Raw genomic sequence first — 20,407 nt, forward strand, 5'->3', positions numbered from 1 at the left:
AAGACTCCTCAGTGGTAGGAAGGAATAGGATGACATTCTTAATAAACTCATTCCAAAAACATTCAGAAGTCAGGAATACTGACTGATGAATGAAGGACTAATGATTTATAGTTTATGGGCCCATTATACAATGAATCATACAGAAAAAACTTGAATTACAAATCTTGAAAAGAAAATTTGTAAGTGACTGAAGGCAGAATTCTGAATCTTTAAATGAGAAGAGGAGTCTGCCCGAAATGTTCAGCAGAGTAAAATTTTACTCCATTAAAGTCTTTATAAAAAGACTTTTTGGTTTCAAAAGTACCATCCAACTGTTTTACAGGAACATCTTATATCCCACTGCCTGAAGTGGTGATAGGAAATTCTCAGGGTTTATGGATTCTCATCCATGAATCAAAAGTTTGGGGTTTGTGAAATTTCTCCTATATGCTTTGATGACTAACATGATGACAATTATCTGTTCAAAAGTTACATCTGTGGGTTTGGGGAAAACAATCCACCCAAATAACCCCCTCCAAACATTAACTAGATACAAATCTGTCAGGAAAATGTCTGCCACCTATTTAATGACAGATGTGCAAGAGCAATATTACAGTTTTGTTAGTACTTCATTCATATACATTCATAACTGTATGGAACCCTATGTAGTTTACTGTATGCTCATAAGCCCACTTTCTTCAATTTCATCTACACTAATTTAAATTAAGTTTAAAAGTTTGTTTGACAGAGTACAGATGAAAAAACAACCAGGATACTTGAATTAATTGCACATAATAAGTTACATGATATTCATTTTTTTTAAATGAAAAAACTCATGGGTTAATTAACCATATGCAAAAAAAAAAAAAAAAATTGAAGGGCAGAAAAAGTAGATGTGGGAAGTGTAGAGAACACCAAGTATAAATTCAAAGCCCACTGCACTTTCAGAAGTAAAAGGAACTGAAATGTAGTCGAAGGTACTCTTCATTTATATCCTCACAACTCTGCACAAGAAGAAAGGGTGGAAACAGGAGAGTACCTCCAAATGCATGCTGCTCTGGAGAACACTGGTCTGGTGCATTTATCCCAACTATGGCGATCCATACAGACTGTGCTTGAAGGAAAGTTGAAATGCTAAAAATCATACCCCAGAAATGGTATGAATCTGTTTTCCTGCCAACAAAACCATCCCAGAAAAACCAACTTGAAGCAAAAATGGTGAAAGGCACTTCTCAATAAAGACCATTTCCCTGCCACAGTGCCGCTTTCTATGAATAAAGATTTTGAGAGACTAAACTTGGAAAATTTCAGCATGGAAGGTTAAAGTTACAAGTAACTGAAAATAAGGGAGTAGAATGGAAATATTGTTAAAATTAGTGATGGTGAGTGTGATGTGCTGACTCTATAAGATGACTATTCAGATATACAAAAGCCTTTACTTTCTCTCCTGCAGGTAGTGCATTCATCTGCTAAAAAGGACTCTTAGGAGAAAAGCTCACTTATTCTGTTGCCAAGCTCTACAGAATACTGCTTGAATGAGATTACAGCAACAATGCAGAACCAAGAAGGCAAGCTGTGTGAAGAGGCAGTGGGAGGCAAATCCTTAGGTCTCTGAGAAATGAGAACTGTCTATCCCCAATTTTAAACTACTTCGCTCTTGAGGGAGCTTAAAATCAGTCAATCAGATTTTATAGTTTGTTTACTACATGAGTATTTCAAATAAAAACAGACAGCAAGAATTTTTTTATTTCAGAAGATACTAAACATCTCATAAAAATACATTGTGAACAGCATAAATATTTCTCTAGAATACTGATCTGCAGCTCTGACGGTCCTTCTTACAGCGTATGGCCTGAAGAAGTCTTTCCATCACATTTAATTCCTCCTTATATGGAATGCTATCAATAAGAAATTCCAAGTTTCCTCACTGCTAATTATGTATATGGATGTGCAGAAGAGGACACCCTAGAGAGTCTACAGCTTAGTTATTTTTGCAGCCTTTCGCTTGATAACTGATCAAATCTGAAAACTCATCCACGTGTCTGGAACAGACTCTTTTCCCCTTTGTGTCTGAATAATCTTTATCAGATGTTGAGATTCATCTGACATTATTTATGGGCTGTCAAAGCAAGGGGAGATATTGCAAATTAAACTATGAGATGAAATTTTTTCAACTTGATATGAATTAATGCCTCACAGTGCTCAAAGGGGACCCACTACACCTCAAATGCACCTTTTTGTTCAAAATTCAAAACATGGCATTTTAATATATGGAGGAATAAGTTTTATAAATATTTACCACTTTTGGAATAAACCTTTATGAAGTGAGGTTCATTTCTGTACTGCACCACATTATACTGACCATACTACTATGTTTGTGGCTATTTAAAATTATAACCTTAAAAATGATTTTCTGAACACTATGGAAGATGGAAACAATGTTCTGAAAAAAAAATTAACTGCTGCCATGGCTGCAGGAAAGTGTACAAAAATTAACATTTTTTATAGCTACATCCAGAGATAAATATCATTGGCATTAATAAACATTGCCATAGCCCAACTTAAAAATAAGCCTATGTTTACAAGGTTTGGCTGAATGTTTTCAAAGAGGAAAAAATTCTCAGTAGACGGAATCATTACAATTAGATTTAAAGCAATAGCCTGGAAAAATGTTAAACAGATGTATATGGAGTTCAAATTTATTTATCGGAAGATCTGTTTCAAGAGGCATAAACAAAATATGCGAAGATATTTAGCTAACACGCAAATTACCAAAACACATTCTCTGTGCAACTGAAAAAACCTAGATAGAGCACACTAATCTCTGGAAAATCTTATCCTAATGAGTGCAATGGAAATGTTCTAAAGCAGTGATGCAAATGAGACTGTCTTCACTTCTCAAGGAGTAGTCAAAATGTCTTATTTCCATTGCAGAGGTCAGAGATTTACTTAAAAATCCACTGGCATCTTAGAATAGGCCACAGAATTGAACATAATGAATATAATACCTAGCTCTTACCCAGCACATATCCATCAGCAGATCCCATACTGCTTGGCAAAGTAGATCAGTATTATTATTCCCATCTTACAGAAGAGGAAACTGAAGCACACAGAGCACTAGATTGTGATTTAGGACAACTGGTTCTATTCCTGACTGCTTGCTGGGAGACTGTGAGTAAGTCACTTTGCCTATCTATAAAAGTACACTTTTCTATCCATGATGGTTCACAACATATTAGACCTTGAAATTATCACTCTATAGCACTAGACCAGAACTGATTAGAAGGTCTTAGACTTGGGCAAGTTTTATCCACTCCTCATTTTTTTAGGAGGGGTGTGGGGGCGAGGGAAGAGCAAGAGGGAGGAATGGCATAATAAAAGCCACACAATATAATTTATATTCTGGGTTTCCATATTCTGAGCTTTCAAATGGCATAAGAAATGCAATTCCTAGCCCTGGCAGTTCATTAGACATCACGTTCACAAAGTTTACCATCCTGTTTCTCCCTATTTAACAGACATGATTTCAGCAGCCAATAACACAAGACCTGCTAGAGCTAAAAACAAATGCTTTATGCCATCTGAAAAGCATCATGGAATCCCAGCTCTCAAAACGGTAAAAAGTCTCAAACTAGCAATTTGGGATAATAGCTAGTAAAAATCAAGTATAGAACTGAAGTGGAGAATAAAGCAAGGTGCTAATTAGAACATTTATTGTAAAAGTTCAATGTCCCATAATCTACTTGAGCTAGAAATATTATTTTCAGACCAGAACAAATTTTTTCAGGACCAATGACTTCTTCCAGCACAATCCTGGACCAATAATTAGAACAAACAAAAATAGTTGCCATATTTTCTCGTAAAAATATATCACCTATAATACAAAGTACCAGTCAATGCATGTATTTAGTGGATTGATTTAATTCACTGAAAAGAGAAGATAATCTGGTCTATGGTTTTTGTTGTATTTTCTGAAGGAGAAATTCTATTTGTAAATTTAGATTTGGCTGTCCCTTTGCGGTCCTTTTACTTAATATTTTATAAGCTTCCATTTTCTTTTGCTTGTAGAGCCTTTGAGCTTCTTCTCTTTCTCGTTTCCTTTTCTCGGCTTCCTGAAACAAAAGCAGCAAAAATATAACTGACATGAGTAAATCAGAATCAGTACAAACCCTAGACGTGATTTTTAAACAACACAAGCATCCTTGTGAAAATACTGGAAGTTGGGTACCATATTGGTTTTATGGCCACCATCACTTTTATAAGAAATCAGAGAACTGAAGAAGAGTCAGATATTATTGTAACTGAAACAAATGTTATATTGGAATGAAGACTGCGATGGCAACTTCACATCTGTGGCACAATGGTACTCTCTACAATAAAGCTAAAGCTCTTTTGTCTTGCACACAGACCTTTCTAAAGGGCTGGCTGAGGCTGTAGAATGAAATCCCACAGGAACTAAGGACCATCACAAACCTCACCACCTTCTGCTCCAAGGGCAAGACACTTTTTTTTTTTTACCTGCTTTCTGTAACAAATACATTGCAACATAAATATTGAAAAAACAAACGAAAACAAGAAATAAAAGCCTCCTCACTAACACAAGACACTCCACTGCACACACTTTTCCCACTGGGGAGAGAATGAGAAAAAAAAACAACGAACATGTAACAGATGTTAGTCGCATCACGTAATACGCTACTGGAAGGCACTCAGATACTACCAGTGACGAGCATGGTATAAAACTCTTTATATAATTTTATTCAGCATTTAGGGCAACTTTAAGTGCTACTATCAATATTTTGTTTTACATTGAATAAATTACTAAAGCAAATTATATTTTTAATGAGTATGCTAACTAGTTCGATACACTGAAATCATGTCCGATCAAAATACGCGAAGCTGTCACTAATCAGATTAAAGGCATGCTTCAGTTTATTTGGATGGCTGCTCTGATGGGATTTTATTCTTTGAAACGCAACACTGTAAAGGCCACAAAGACAGATGTCTTATCAGCAGTGTGCATGTCAAGAGATGCTAGTTTATCAAATGCATATTATATTCTTTTCATTGCATAAACAGGCTTCAGAGTGTTTTGCAGAAATGAAAAACATGAAAAACAATTTTATGCAACAGAAATATTTCATAATTCAGCAGGAATAGTACTTTATGTTTTATGAAAATATGAAGTGATTTAAATCTAAATAACCCAAGCAAACATTTCTAAATAGGCATCCCAAAGCAGCTGAAAAATCTAAATAATGGCAAATACTGCGTCCCTTCATATTCACAAAGTGTCCATAAATGAGTATTTTATTAATGAATATTACTGAAAAAATACTAAAATGTGTGGCACTGAACAAAAAAAAAGCAAACCTTTCATGCAGGCCAGACAAAGATCCATCAGAGAAAAGTTACTTTAGATCATTGCTGACACTGGGCTTGAAACAAATTATTCTGGAGCAGGAAGAATGACCCTGTCCATGTGGAATATGCAGGATGGCTTGTGTCTAAAGGTATAGATTTTGGATGCTCTTCTTGCTGACACAACTACAAGAAAACACGTTTCTAAGGAAAGGAAATAAACCTGACTTGTGATTTGGATAGATATGCTGTCTTAAGAATCATTAATATCATTGTGCGATCTATTAGAAACTTGATGTGTCAAGATTCATAACACTATTTAGCACATACAGTAACTCCTCACTTAATGTCCTCCCGCTCAACGTTATTTCAAAGTTACGTCACTGCTCCATTAGGGAAAATACTCGTTTAAAGTTGTGCAATGCTTCCTTATAACATTGTTCGGCTGACTTTACAAGGGAGCATTGCACTACTTCCTCTTTTCTGCCTCCTCCCCCTCCCTCCTTTCCTCCCTCCCACCCAGTGCTTCCCTCACCGCCAAACAGCGCTTACGACTTTCTGGGAGGGAGCGAGCAGGGAAGCTGCCCCACCTCTGGCAGTCAGGGCCACCCAGAACACAGGAACTTTCGGGGATGCAGAGCCCTGGGCTAAGGGGGACCAAGGGCCCTTGCCTGCAGCTCTAAAGCCCCTTTCGGAATGTGGCCCTGCGAGCACGGGCCAGAGGACTCAGGAGGAGCAGGGGCAGCCGCGCAGCCAGACAGAAGTGGAGCTTTCCCCTGCTCCTCCTGAGTCCTCTGGCCCGTGCTCGCAGGGCCGCATTCCGAAAGGGGCTTTAGAGCTGCAGGCCAAGGCCCCGGGGCCCCCTTAGCCCAAGCCCTGCAGCCCCTAAAGCCCCTGCATTCCGGGTGGCCCTGCCTGTTTGATCCCAGAATTGTGACCAGCACAAAGCCACCTGCGCACCCCTTGCACCAAACAGAAGCTGTCCCAGATAAGTGCTCTGCGCTCCCTCCCGCATCCCTATCCTGAGCACCCTCCCGTACCCCTATCCTGAGCACCCTCTCGCACCCTAACTCCCTCCCAGACCCCACACCCTCACCCTGCACCCACAGCCCTGAGCCCCAGGAAGAAGATGGAGGAAAAAAAGAATGAAAAATGGGGATGGGGGGAGACAGAGAATGCTTCCAGCATGGGGAACCCCCCCAAATGAAATTGAGCACAGGGTCCCACTAACTCTAAATCCAACACTGGTGGGAGAGGGAGGAGCAGGGAAGCGCCACATCTCTGCTCCTCCCCCTCCCTCTCAGAAAGTCCTAAGTGCTGCCAAACAGCTGTTTGGCGCCAGGGAAGAGCTGGGAGTAAGGGGGAGCAGCAGGGATGCGGTGTGCTCTGGGGAGGTGGTGAAGTGGGGATGGGAAGAGGTAGGCCTGAAGTGGAGCAGGGACAGGAAGAGGCAGGCCTGGAGCATCCCCAGGCAAAGTCAGCACCTGTTCTTCTGGGGCGGAAGCTGCTGCTGTGCAAGGTGCTTCCTAGCATCCTTGCCTGCCTCATTGTCTGCAGCAGGTTGTGCCTGTGTGGGGTAAGCCAGGGGCACCTCCCCACTACAGTCAGTAAAGTACTGTACAGTATTAATGCCTTTTGTCTGCCCCAAAAAAATTTCCTTGGAACCTAACCCCCCTTATTTACATCAAATCTTATGGGAAAACTGGATTCGTTTAACATCGTCTCACTTAAAGTTGCATTTTTCAGGAACATAACTATGACGTTAAATGACGAGTTACTGTAGATGCAAGCAGAAACAATGGAAGGTGTTACACCATCTTGTAAAAACCCTGATTTTCTGGGGTCATTTTACTGTGGCATCATTAGGAGGATTTTGCATGTTCTGAATAAGTGGAACACCTCAGAGAAGTTAAGAGTCCTCTTTTTGGAGGAGCATCTCATCTCTTTAGAGCCTGTAGTTCAACAGCCCTGCTGTCAGGCATAGCTAGGACACAGGCATGGAAATCCTGCCTGCGCAATAGATGAGAGTGAAGACCGTTACTAGGTCTGAGTACCAAAGCGTTTTTGATCAGTGGGGGTGAGGATGACTTGCCTCTCCCTTCATCTTCTGAATCACTTTTACTAGTGACAAAAGGGAGAAAGAAAGAAAAGATGATTCAGCTATCTGTGAACCAGAGCCTCCATTCTCAGAGATTTCTGGTAAGTTTCCTTGGTGAAGAGTCTCACACCTTTATGATTTAACTGCTTGCAAATATATTCCTCAGGGAGTGAGGAGGGAGGGCACTGGATCACTGCATATAAATTGGTCTGCTGTGTTCAGGGTCCATTCCAACTTGTCCATCAGCTGACAACTTAGCACAGGGGTAGGCAACCTATGGCACAGTACTAAAGGCGGCACACGAGCTGATTTTCAGTGGCACTCACACTGCCTGGGTTCTGGCCACCGGTTCGGTGGGCTCTGCATTTTAATTTAATTTTAAACGAAGCTTCTTAAACATTTTAAAAACCTTATTTACTTTACATACAACAATAGTTTAGTTGTATATTATAGACTTATAGAAAGAGATCTTCTAAAAAAAGGTTAAAATGTATTACTAGCACGCAAAACCTTAAATTAGAGTGAATAAATGAAGACTTGGAACACCACTTCTGAAAGGTTGCTGACCCCTAGTTTAGCATGTTCACTTCTATGGTGAATGAAGAAAAGACATAATAATAAAGCCCTGTAAAGAAGCTTGAATTGCCTCTAGTGTTTACAGCAAGAAAGTGCAGCCCAAATATTTCCATCTTGGGGAAACGTCATGACTCAATAGATCTGGAGAGGTGAGCAGTAAAGTGGAGAGTAGAAAGAGATATAACTATTTTAGTATCAACCAGCAATTAGCATATGTTCTGATTAAGTTTTATTCTAGTTAGTGTGACTGTTGAAAGCATTCTTTAGAAAGTGTTTCTTTTTTTATATAAGGGGAATAAATAATATCAAATTCACATTACATGCGCACCCCCATGACATAATATTCTCTCCCTTTATGAAAGTCCCATATCTCCAATGCCTTTACAATAATTTCCACTGGTATTAGTGGTTGTTTTACCCATTTTAAGAAGAGATGACCAAAACCAAATGCAGTATCCAAAGTGAGGAAGTTCTACTGATGTATATAATTGTATTACAGTTTACATACTTCTGACCCCTACTTAATCCTATCTTTTTGACCACAGCATATGAACAAGTCATCTTAAATGAGCTCTACATGAATAGATCTTTTTCCGAGTTAATTCTGAACCCAGCATGAGTGAGTAAATTGTGCTGTCATTTTTCCTTAAAGGAAATTTTTTTATTTTTTTTTTTTTTTTTTACACAAATGGTATTTTTTCTCCACTGTATCAGAATCCCATGTGAAGGTCTGTTTGCATATTCCAGTATATTACAGTTTCCTACTGGGCTGCCTACACATCTTTAATCAAGCCAAGATTTTAAAAAGCGACTAGTAATTTTGGCCTGATTTTTTTCAGAACTTGCCGAGTACCAGCACTTTTTAAAAACCAAGCTTTTAAAGTGGCTCAAGTTAGCCACCCAAACATCAACAGTCACTTTTTAAAAATCTTGATCTAAACGTTCAAGTGGCAAATTTACTTGGCACACAGATGAATTAACGAAACTGTAAATGACAGCAAGATTTATAAATTAGTTACTAAACTCCAATTTGCTTTAGCCAGCCAACCACACAAGTTCTGCATCCTGACTTCACATGCCATTTTGTGTGAAAATTTAGCTTTCATTAAAGAGTCTTAACCTTGATGGTGCAAAGAAAACTTTCAGTACATGAACTGAGCGTAGATTGGCAGTGACTCTGTCTGAATTGCAGATAGCTTGGAGCAAGAGCTCCAACAGGTTTCAACAACTCTATGCATCTCATCATTTGTTAACAGAAACCCACAATTGTGATATCTGAGGGCTAGGATTTCCAGAAGTAACAAAGCACTTAAACCTACATCATCTCCAACAGGTGTTGTCCAATCTGTTCTTAAAAACCTTCAATGATGGGGATTCCACAACTTCCTACTGAAGAGATTAACTACCCTCAGAATTAAAACGTTCTTCATAATACCTAACCTAAATTCCCCTTGCTGCAGCCAAAGCTCTTTACTTCTGGTTCTAACTGAACATGGAGAACAATAGATCCCAGTCCTCTTTATGACAGGCCTTAACTATTTGAAGACTTATCAGATCCCCCTTCAGTCCTCTTTTCTCAAGACTAAACATGCCCAGTTTGGGTTTTTTTTGGACCTTTCCTCATAGGTCAGGTTTTCTAATCCTTTTATCATCATTTTTGTTGCTCTCCTCTGGGACTTTCTCCAGTTTATCCACATCTTTCCTGAAGTGTGGCAACCAGACATGGACACAGTACTCCAGCTGAAGTCTCCTCAGTGCAGAATATAGCGTGACAATTAACTCTCATGTTTTCCATATGATACGCCTGTTAATACACTCCAGAATTATATAAGCTTTTTTTTTTTTGGCGCAACTGCATTATACTGTTTCGTTATGAAGATTTACAGTTTCCAGAGTGAGTGACATCTCAGTTAGCATCAAAATGGATGGCATGGGGAGATGTCACAACTTATTTTTCCCAATCAAAAAAATCAAGTCCAAGAAGTCCAAGCAGGGCAGCCAAACCTCCCTGAAAGGAAGCGAGATCAAAGACCACAGAGCGCATCAAGTTCTGTGAAGCTTGAGTTTAGCCAGATAAGCACAAAGTATATTAAAACCCACAAACAGAGGGAACAAAACTAAGGATATCCAGTGCAGTGCACAACAGGAGGGCATGAACAATCATATTTTAACTCTGTGAGTGGTGTTTAATCGGATTTTGGAGACAAAGAATATCATTTATTCCCCCCTGCTCCCCGACTTTAACCTCTGGACACAATCCTGTCCCAAAGATCTCAATTTAAGATTTGTTCACCTCTTTCTTCCTGGCACGTTCAGCCCTTATTTTCTCATATTCTTCTTTTGCTTTTTGATTTGAAGTTTTCTTTTTAAACTTCTTTTGAGTCGCATCTGACCTGTAATGGACAAGTTTACATGTAATTAGCTCATGGGTATTTATATTACCACAATCATAACTGTAGCACAAAGCAGCATTGATCTAGTATAGACTATTTAGGAAATAAGTGGCTCTAAGAAGAAACCATGAATCTTTAAACAAAAAACAAAAACAAAATACTCTCTTTTTTCACAACAAAAAAAGATATTTGTCTCTTCATTTTCATGTCTGCTTGGACTGCAATGTGTTCTTGATTACACAAATACTAGAAATCTCACTAAATTTCTATACCAAAAGCACGCTTAGTCATGCCACGAGCGCAGGGGACTGGACTAGCTGATCTCTCAAGGTCCTTTCCAGTCGTAGGATTCTATGATGCTTACCTGATCCAAACCTTATGTGGCTTATCTATTTATCAGAATCATGATGGGAATCAAGGATGGCAATCCAATATATCAAGTTTCTCAGTAAATTCTTAATATACCAGAGGCTGAACTACATGGAGCTGTGTGCACAAAGAGGAAAGGCAGGGAGTTGTTCTAAGTACTATAGTGCCTCTTGTGCCCTTCGTATATGTCCCACAGAACTGAGGGGTTGCATTAGGGATATTTCTGGTCCCCCCATCACCACCTTCTTCAGAACGCAGATAATTCCATGTAGTAATGTAGCAGGAGAGAATGCAGTTTCGCATGGGTAGAAATTTCCTGCCACTACACTCCTCCCTTGTGGGATTTTTCTGTGTAATAGAGTTATCGACCTTCCTGATTTTGTTCAGATTCCCAGTTTTTACATTATTTAAATAGCATCGTAGGTAAATAAGGGCTCAAGCCATTACCAAAATTTAAACCTGTTACCTCTGAAAATACTTCTGGGAGACAAACTAAAAGGTGGACAAATTCCTTCATGCTCTGCAGTTTAGATTTCAGAGATGACAGCTAAGCAGTGCTATCTAGCAAACATGATATAGACTCAGTCAAAAAAAGGAAAGTTCAGATACTATGTCTTAGAACTCATGCTGCCATCCAAAAGTATCACATTAATTTTCTGCAGTAGTCAGTTTATTTTCAGCTCCATCATGTGGCAAGACTGTATACTAACATCAAAAATTGAGAGCACACCATTTTGAAAATGGGCAATTATTTTAAATAATAATGCAGTATACAAAGACAAATGCCAAAAATACAATAGAATAGAAACACGATACACAAGATTCTATTTGATATCCCCAACACCTTCATACAGAACATGGTAAAGTGGCAAACAATCCCAAACGATATTAACTAAGATTCAAATGGTTAAAAAAAAAATCACAATTAATCACAAATTAATCAATTTTAATCACACTGTTAAACAATAATAGAATACCAATTTAAATTATAAATATTTTTGAATTTTCTCTACATTTTCAAGTATATTGATTTCAATTACAACACAGAATAGTGTTTAGTGTTCATTTTATTTTAGTTTATTACAAATATTTGCATTGTAACCATAAAAAGAAATAGTATTTTTCAAATCACCTCATACAAGTACTGTAGTGATTTTGAAAGTGCAACTTACAAATGTAGAATTATCTTTTTTTTTTAAACATAACTGCAATCAAAAGCAGAATAACGTAAAACTTTAGAGCCTACAAGTCCATTCAGTCCTATTTGTTCAGCCAATCGCTAAGACAAAACAAGTTTGTTTATATTTACAGGAAATAAAGCTGCCTGCTTCTTATTTATAATGTTATGTGAATGCCTGTTCTCACTTTCAGGTAACATTTGAAAATGTAGAAAAATATCCAAAAATATTTATAATAAACTGAAATTGGTATTTTATTATTGTTTAACAGTGTGATTAATCACAACTACTTATTTTAATCTAGTTAATTTGTTTTGCATTAATTGCTTGCATTAGCTGCGATTGACAGTCCTAATACTAACTGTCATACATCAAATGCACATAGCACATGTAATACAGCAGCATTCATGCAATCAATAAGAGCCAGCATTTCTGCAGACAATTTCGAGCAACTGTAACACATTAATACAGTGACTGAAAACTATCTATTTGTACAACCATATTCATTAGTATAATAATTTAACTGTTGCACTATAATGCACTAAGTATTTTTAAAGATAAGTGATGGATTTATTTCCTTAAAACAAATAAGATGCAACAAGATTTGTAATGTGCTCTGGTCAAAGTTCCAATGACAGCAAAATCCCCAGAAGTGAACATTATCACTAGAACACCTCGGTGAAATTCTCTCTTCAATATATGAAATACTAAGAACAAATTTTTAAGTCTCAGCATCCCACCTGTGAATGATGATACATAACAAGGGGACAGTTGGAGAGACATCAGTGATATAATCCGTCACAGAGTATCATCATCTAGTATAATACCACCATACTATAATGACATATCATATCTCAATCCAACCCCGAAAAGGTTGAGGAAAAAGAGATGGATAAACTCGAGATACAGCTGAATATATATTTCTCGCCAAGTGAGAAGGTGTCATGGTATAATTCCCCACTCTGAACCTTAGCGTCCAAAAGATGGGGTACCAGCATGAATTCTTCTAAGCTTATTTACCAGTTTAGAACCTGTAGTGCTGCCACCAACCAGGAATTCCAGTGCCTGGTACACTCTGGTTCCCCCTCAAACCTTGCCCGGGGAACCCCAAGACCCAGACTCTCTGGATCTTACCAAAAGGAAAGTAAACCCTTTCCCCCACCGTTGCCTCTCCCAGGCTTCCCCTCCCTGGGTTACCCTGGAAGATCACTGTGATTCAAACTCCTTGAATCCTAAACAGAGAGGAAAATCCACCTTCCCCCCCTCCTTCTCTCTCCCCCTCCCAGAGTCTCCTTGAGAGAGACAGCAATCCTAACACAGAGAGAAACTAGCCTCTCTCCCCTCCTTCCCTTCTTTCTCCCCACCAATTCCCTGGTGAATCCAGACCCTGTCTCCTGGGGTCTCACACCAGAATAAAAAAAATCAGGTTCTTAAACAAGAAACTTTTAATTAAAGAGAGAAAAACAGTAAAAATTATCTTTGTAAATTTAAAATGGAATAGGTACAGGGTCTTTCAGCTACAGACACTGGGAATACCTTCCCAGCCTAAGTATACAAGTACAAATTAAAATCCTTTCAGCAAAATACACATTTGATCTCCTTCCAGCCAAATACACATTTGCAAATAAAGAAAACAAACACAACCTAACTCGCCTTATCTACCTAGTACTCACTATTCTGAACTTATAAGAGCCTGTATCGGAGAGAAACCTGGTTGCACGTCTGGTCCCTCTGAGCCCCCAGAGTGAACAACAACCAAATAGTAACAGCACACACAAAAACTTCCCTCCCTCAAGATTTGAAAGTATCCTGTCCCCTGATTGGTCCTCTGGTCAGGTGACAGCCAGGCTCACTGAACTTGTTAACCCTTTACAGGCAAAGAGATATGAAGTACTTCTGTTCTATTAACTCTTACTTATCTGTTTATGACAGAAAGTGTATATTATTGTGAGAAGCCCAATTCATTAGAGCTGAGATTGTCATAAAAGAACAGCTATACTGGGTTAGACCAAAAGTCCATCTAGCTCAGGAGACTTCAGACAGTGGCCAATGCCAGGTGCCCCAGAGGGAATGAACAGAACACCAAGTAAACCACCCCATTACCCAATCCCAGCTTCTTGCAAACAGAGGCTGGGGACACCATCCCTGCCCATCCTGGCTAATAGCCATTGATGACCTATCCTCCATGAACTTATCTAGTTCTTTTAACTCTGTTACAGTCTTGGCCTTCACAACATCCTCTGGCAAGGAGTTCCACAGGTTGACTGTGTGTTGGGTGAAAAAACATTTTCCTTTTGTTTTAAACTTGCTGCCTATTAATTTAATTTGGTGACCTCTAGTTCCTGTGTTACAAGAAGGAATAAATAACACTTCCTTACTGACTTTCTCCACACCAGTCATGATTGTATAGACTTCTATCATATCCCCCCCTTAGTCATCTCTTTTCCAAGTTGAAAAGTCCCAGTCTTATTAATCTTTCCTGATATGGCAGCCTAATAATTTTTATTGCCCTTTTCTGAAGCTTTTCCAATTCCAATGTATATTCTTTTTGAGATGGGGCGACCATATCTGCATGCAATATTCAAGATGTGGGCGTACCATGGATTTACATTCACACAGTATTAGTATATTTGAGACAAATGCAGAAGAGATGTGAGTGGGGTCACTAAAAGATTTAAAGAAAGAATGGATGTTATCAGATTAAGGTTTAATTGGATGTTAAAAATGGGAAAGTTTGTTCTGATTTGAAAGTTTCCTTTCCTTATCCACTAATTGAGGCGCCTTGAATATGTGAACATCTTAAGACAGGGGTTCTCAGACTTGGGGTTGTGACTCCTTAGGGGGTTGCAAGGTTACTATGTGGGGTTTGTGAGTTGTCAGCCTCCATCCCCAATCCCTGCTTCGCCTCCAGCACTTATAATAGTGTTAAATATAAAAAATATGTTTTAATTTATAAGCGGAATAGCACTATGTGAAAAGAGTAACCAATACAAAAGTTTGAGAACCACTGCCTTAAAATGGTATGCTCAAGTGAAGAGATGTAGACAAGTGGGATAAAATAACAGCCTCTGGAGACTGCATACAGGAATATGGTGTCCAAGTTGCATCTGTTAACAATTAAATAGGCAAGTGAAGAGTCAAACGTTACAATGGCCAAAATTATATAGTATGTAAGAATCATGGTCTAAAAACTGACTTATCCAATGGGTGCATTTGATTATATGTAGTGGGTAGAAACCTACCATACAGCTTTAGCCTAAGTAAGTAATTGAAAGATAATACATTTTTTTTTCCAAATTGTTATTATGAGTTGCCTACAAATATTCTAAATTTAAGGTCTACTGCTTAGCTGGGATTGGAAACACTTTCAGCACAAAATACTGAAATTCACTTTCTGTGAACATTTACACAAATAAATTGGATCACCTGAATGGCTACAGACACAAAAAGGCTTAAGAAAATGTAAACATTTGAATTAAGCTGTGTAAATGTGTGTAAACTATTTTCTATTTTCACAGTTCTAGAATTGGATCATGAACACTGTGAGCAATGAATTGTTTGACAAGATGAAAGATGATGAACTTCTCCATTGTGAGATGAAAGTTAATCTGAATATTGAGCTGTAGTTAAAAGGTGCTGGGTCAAAATTAAGTTTATTTTAAAGTAAGGTGACAGGACTCGGGTATAGCAGATTCAGGCATGTTCAGTAAGTTGATTATGGAAATGTATATAGAGCGAGGAAGCACAATGAGATAATATGGAAAAGGGCCCCTGTTTATAACACATTTTGCCTCAAACTGCTCTACTAATAGTCCCTTGTTTTTGTTTTGTTTTTTTTTTATATAAAAGATATTATACTCATCATGGAAGTGCAGACACATTTGGAGGATAAAACATACATAATGTGTGTATTTAAACACCTTTCAAGACTTTAGAAAAGAAACAAGGAATATCTTATTTAATTCAAGATGCAGGCAAAAAGCTGTTTAAAAGGAGTCACTCAAATTGGAGTTAAGCCAGGACACCACTAATTTGACCAAGAATACTCTGAAGGACAATCCAGCTCAGACAGAAGTCAGTGGAATCTATTCATTGACTTCAACTAGAATGAAATCAGGGCCACTTTGACAAGCAGCACAAAATCTATAACAGATTTGCTTTGCGGTCCAAAAAACAAAGACCCTGACAATCTCCAGAAGCACATTATCCCCCCCATCACACTATGGCACTGGCTGAGAACATCACCACTGAGTAAATTACCTGTAGCACAACAAAGATTAGATTTAGCAACCAATCATTTTACCTTTAAAGGGAAGAAAATACGGATTTTTAAATAACAATTTTAACATTAAACACACTATTAAAAACCAGTTGTTCGTTTTTCCAAATAAAAGTTCAAAGCTATTTATTCCATAGAGACTATCATTTTCCTGTTAACATGAAAGTAGTGAAATTAGGACAGAAAAATGCCTTTTGCATTCACACTCAATATAAAATATAAACTGAAATTTAATTACCATTCTCTTCCAACCAGTGTAGTTTTAATTAAATTTAATTTAAATTCCTTTATTGCTACAGGATCTGTGCAGGCATCTCAATTAGTAGGATTTGGGGATGAAATTAGTAAATTATTTCACCCAGGATCATTATTTCATTCTTCCACTGAAGTCCCATGGAAAAATTCTCATTATTTCAGAGGACTCAAGCAATGTTTCCACTAATTTTTTCCATCCATGTGCAGAATAAATTGTTATGTGCACTGAGCTATGTGCCTATGTGCGCCACCAATAGAAAAAAAATGTAGATATAATATATATTTTTAGAAAGTTACCATAGGGATAATTAGTCCAGCTAGGACAGGTTAGGCATTTTAGAACTCACTAGTCAAAGAATTAAATTTAAGTGTAAGAGAAATAAAAATTATGAAATGCATAGACCAGTCAAAACACTAAAACAACACTTTGAAAGAGTAAAATTTACAGCGAATATATGTGCATTGAAGGAAGTACCAAGAAATAACAACAATAATACAAGTATGTGTTGGAAGGTAAGCATGAAAGACACTGTGTGTTGGCTGCTGGGGAAAGCTGTATGCTGTCTCTTTAAGACACTTACTGAAAGCTCTCCTGCTCTGTGTTGAGCCCTGTTGTCTTCCCTCCCCTGCTCTGTGGAGATGGGGTACATGGGCAGTGGGAGGGAAGGAGACAGACAGTGTGACCTGGCTGCTGGGGAAATCTCAGAGACAATGCACTGTCTCTTTAAGAAAGGCACTCAGAATCCAAGGGATTGTTCACACTTACTGGGGGATTCATGCACGGTCATCGATGCATCAGCAGTTGATTTAGCGCTAAATTGACCACATATCACTCTCCCATCAACTCTTGTACTCCACTGGATTGAGAAGAGTAAGGGGCGTCAACAGGAGAGTGTCTCACGTCGACATCACATAGTGCAGACCCTACAGTAAGTATATCTGAGCTACGTCAGTTTGAGTTACTAATCACGTAACAAACTGCGTATCTTAGATTGACTTTTCCCTTTAATGTAGACACTCACCATTCAGATCAGAGCAGCTTCGAGTCCACCTGAGCCAGGCTGTCCCCTGCTCTGCGGAGATGTGTTACAGGGGCGGAGGCCTGGGGACACCCTGACATCAGCTCCCTCCCCCGCCGCACTCTACACAGCCAGCAGAAGGGTCCCGGGAGCAGCTGCAGGACGGAGCAAAGTGGGGGGAGGCACACCTGAACACATGCTGCCGGCACTTAAATCTCCTGTGCAGCCGCCAAGTGCATAGTTTACAGGGAACACAGGACTCAAGCCCTAATAATTGTCAGTTTTGCTTTCTGGTTCTGATAAAATCAGCACAAAGCTGTTGTCTTCAGGTTTTTAACAATTCAGAATAAGATTTAATGTCAAGAAAACATGTCTATTCATTAGGATTTTATATCTATTCTTTTACTTAAAGATAACAAGGCAACCATAGGACCTAAGCTGTGGCATCAGGTGCCTTAATAATGAAAGGGATAAATGGTTTTTAAAATGATACTTACGTTACTGTTGTGCTGCATTTTTGTTCTAACAAAACTTCAGTTCTTTTAGATTTTGATTGTTTTCGAAGCATTTCCTCTTCAGCTAAATAGAGATGCTTCAAGTGCTCTGGGTAAGAATTTGTATATTGAACTTTACATTGAGGATGTGCCTTTCCTTCCTTTTTTAGTAATTTCTTGTATTCCCGTTGGATCTTTTGCTTTCTCCAAAATGCAAATCCTTGTCCTGAAACCATTAGAAAGAGTGAGTTAGACAAACTATCTAAGAAGGTAACTTAATAATATTATTATTATTATTATTATTATTATTAAGCTTTTACTCTGCTAATGCATTTTTCCAAACATGAACCAGAACTAGCATCTTAACTGCTACTATAGACCAGGGTTCTCAACCTTTTTTTTTCCCCCTCTCAGCCCCCATCATCCCCACAACATGCTATAAAAACTCCATGACCCACCTGTGCCACAATAACTGATTTTCTGCATATAAAAGCCAGGGCCAGTGTTATAGGGCAGTTGCCTGGGGCCTCATGCCATAGGGGCTCCTGCGAAGCTACATTGCTCAAGCTTCAGCTTCAGCCCTGGGTGACAGGGCTCAGAACCCTGGGCTTCAGCCCCACGTGGCAGGGCTTCAGCTTTCTATCCTGGGCCCCAGCAAATCCAATGCTGGCCCTGCTTGGCGGCCCTGATCCCCTGGCGGAGAATCATTGCTATAGACAGGGGTCCATTGTTTTAAGTTGCATCAAGAAAACTGAGAAAGGCTTCATAACATGAAGGTGAAAACAGCTGATCCCTACATTAGCACTTAGGCTGCTAGCACTGGGGAAGCTGCACCATTGTAGGAAAACAGTTGCAAAACATGGTAGTGTCGGTGCAGCCTTGCTAATGATAATCATTTAAAAATACTTGGATGAATACACCAGATGATTAAGGTCTCCTTACTGCTTTTACAATCCATTTTTGAACAGTTTTTACTTATCACAATCTCTTGCTTTCAGCCCTATGTATGAGATCAAAAGGAATTCATAAAGATGGTCTCAAACAAAAGTTGCTAAAAATAATCTTGGATGCCCAAGAAATACGCAACTACAACTGGAACAAAACTGGCTCACTTATAGAGGTACAATGCTTTAAACCATTTTTAAAGAAAATATTATCTTATCTTTCTTTCTTCATTTACTTGCTTTTTATAACTGTTCAGGGAAGAGCTCTCTCTCAAGCCTAGAAATATATGCCACACTCAACACATACATGACAATTATGAACACCCACTCAAGTCACTCAAAGAAAAAGCAAGTAGTTGTTTCACTTTGTATAGCCATTTAACCAGTTAGAAGCATAAATTGGAGCCTTCTTTTCCATCCAAAAGAATTAAAGCCATTCTGGAACTTGGATAACAGCACACATGGTTTCCATACAAGCTTTTAGTTGAATCATTCCTGCTCAGTGGCCAAAATTTGAGAGTTGCTTGGCTTACCCTTCAGTGTTATCTCTAAAACACTTTATCACAGACAGTTAGACATACCTGATGAACCATACTATGAATGAAAAAATGAGAATGCATTTGCAACACATGTATTTCTTTACATCCAGTTAAGCACAGAGCTGGCCTGAATCCAAAGCAAAGAAAGCTTGGGACCTTTTGCATTCTCGGACCTCAAGAGCCAACTAGTTACAACTCTAGCAACTCCCCATTGCAAGGTGGGCCCTGTTAGATTATGACTAGCCTTGTTTGTTAACAGGTCTCGAGTTAGCTTCGACCCTGCTCCCTGACAAATGCTAGGGAAGGGAAAAGACCCAATTGAGCCGGAGTCCCCTCATACCATCCCACGGGGGAATCCTGCTTCCACAACCGGGCGGGGCTGAGGCATGGGGCACAGGCAGCACCACTCCTCGCCACTGCAATGGTCAGAGAGGCGCCAGGCTTGCCCTCAGCCCGTGAGCACAACGCAATCCGGGGCTTATGACACTACGTGCAACGACGGCAACAGGCCCCGAGCGGCTGCGGGCTGCGCGAGCTCTGGGCACCAGAGACCGGGGCGGGGGAGGCCGTTGCGGGGGAAAGCGCGAGATCCCCCTTTCCCCCGCGCGCTGCCGCTGAACGCGGGAGCCCGCGCGAGGCCCCGGCGGCGGCGCTCCCTCCTCCCCCAGCCGCAGGAGCGGCGGGGCCCGGCTCTCGCCCCACTCACCCTCCCGAACGTTCCCCAGAAAGCTCCGCCGCGGGTCCGGCCTCCATTGCCGCTTTCGGCGGGGACCCTGGGCCGCCGCGGTGTTTTTTTTCGGGGCAGCCCGGCTCCTGTTTGTCCCCGCCGATGCCATCAGCCTTCCGCTGGTCCCTCAGACTCGTCGTCGCGCTCTGGACACGTCACCAAACAGCGCCCACCTCCTAGCCGACGGATGGCGACC

The 20,407-nt window shown here is 39.6% G+C and overlaps 1 protein-coding gene across 1 annotated transcript; it reads right to left on the minus strand.

The window, feature by feature from the left end:
- Positions 1-2,662: 2,662 nt before the first annotated feature.
- Positions 2,663-20,365, minus strand: CCDC59 (coiled-coil domain containing 59). The gene is made up of 4 exons (XM_050935935.1): positions 20,191-20,365; positions 18,005-18,227; positions 10,308-10,407; positions 2,663-4,091 (listed from the first exon to the last, which is right to left on the minus strand). The coding sequence occupies exons 1-4, from the start codon at positions 20,318-20,320 to the stop codon at positions 3,930-3,932; spliced, it is 615 nt and encodes a 204-aa protein (XP_050791892.1). The 5' UTR covers positions 20,321-20,365; the 3' UTR covers positions 2,663-3,929.
- Between the last annotated feature and the right edge of the window lie 42 nt (positions 20,366-20,407).

The sequence above is a fragment of the Gopherus flavomarginatus genome, chromosome 1 (genome assembly GCF_025201925.1).
Source record: "Gopherus flavomarginatus isolate rGopFla2 chromosome 1, rGopFla2.mat.asm, whole genome shotgun sequence".
Taxonomy (NCBI): Eukaryota; Metazoa; Chordata; order Testudines; family Testudinidae; genus Gopherus; species Gopherus flavomarginatus.

Bases quoted from the DNA above. Each gene is read 5' to 3' on its own strand.
- CCDC59 (XM_050935935.1), bottom strand. From the start codon at position 20,320: ATGGCATCGGCGGGGACAAACAGGAGCCGGGCTGCCCCGAAAAAAAAC. The intron at 10,408-18,004 runs GTAAGTATCATT...TGTCCATTACAG, and splicing joins AAATGCAGCACAACAGTAAC to GTCAGATGCGACTCAAAAGA. The intron at 4,092-10,307 runs GTGAACAAATCT...CTTTTGTTTCAG, and splicing joins AACGTGCCAGGAAGAAAGAG to GAAGCCGAGAAAAGGAAACG.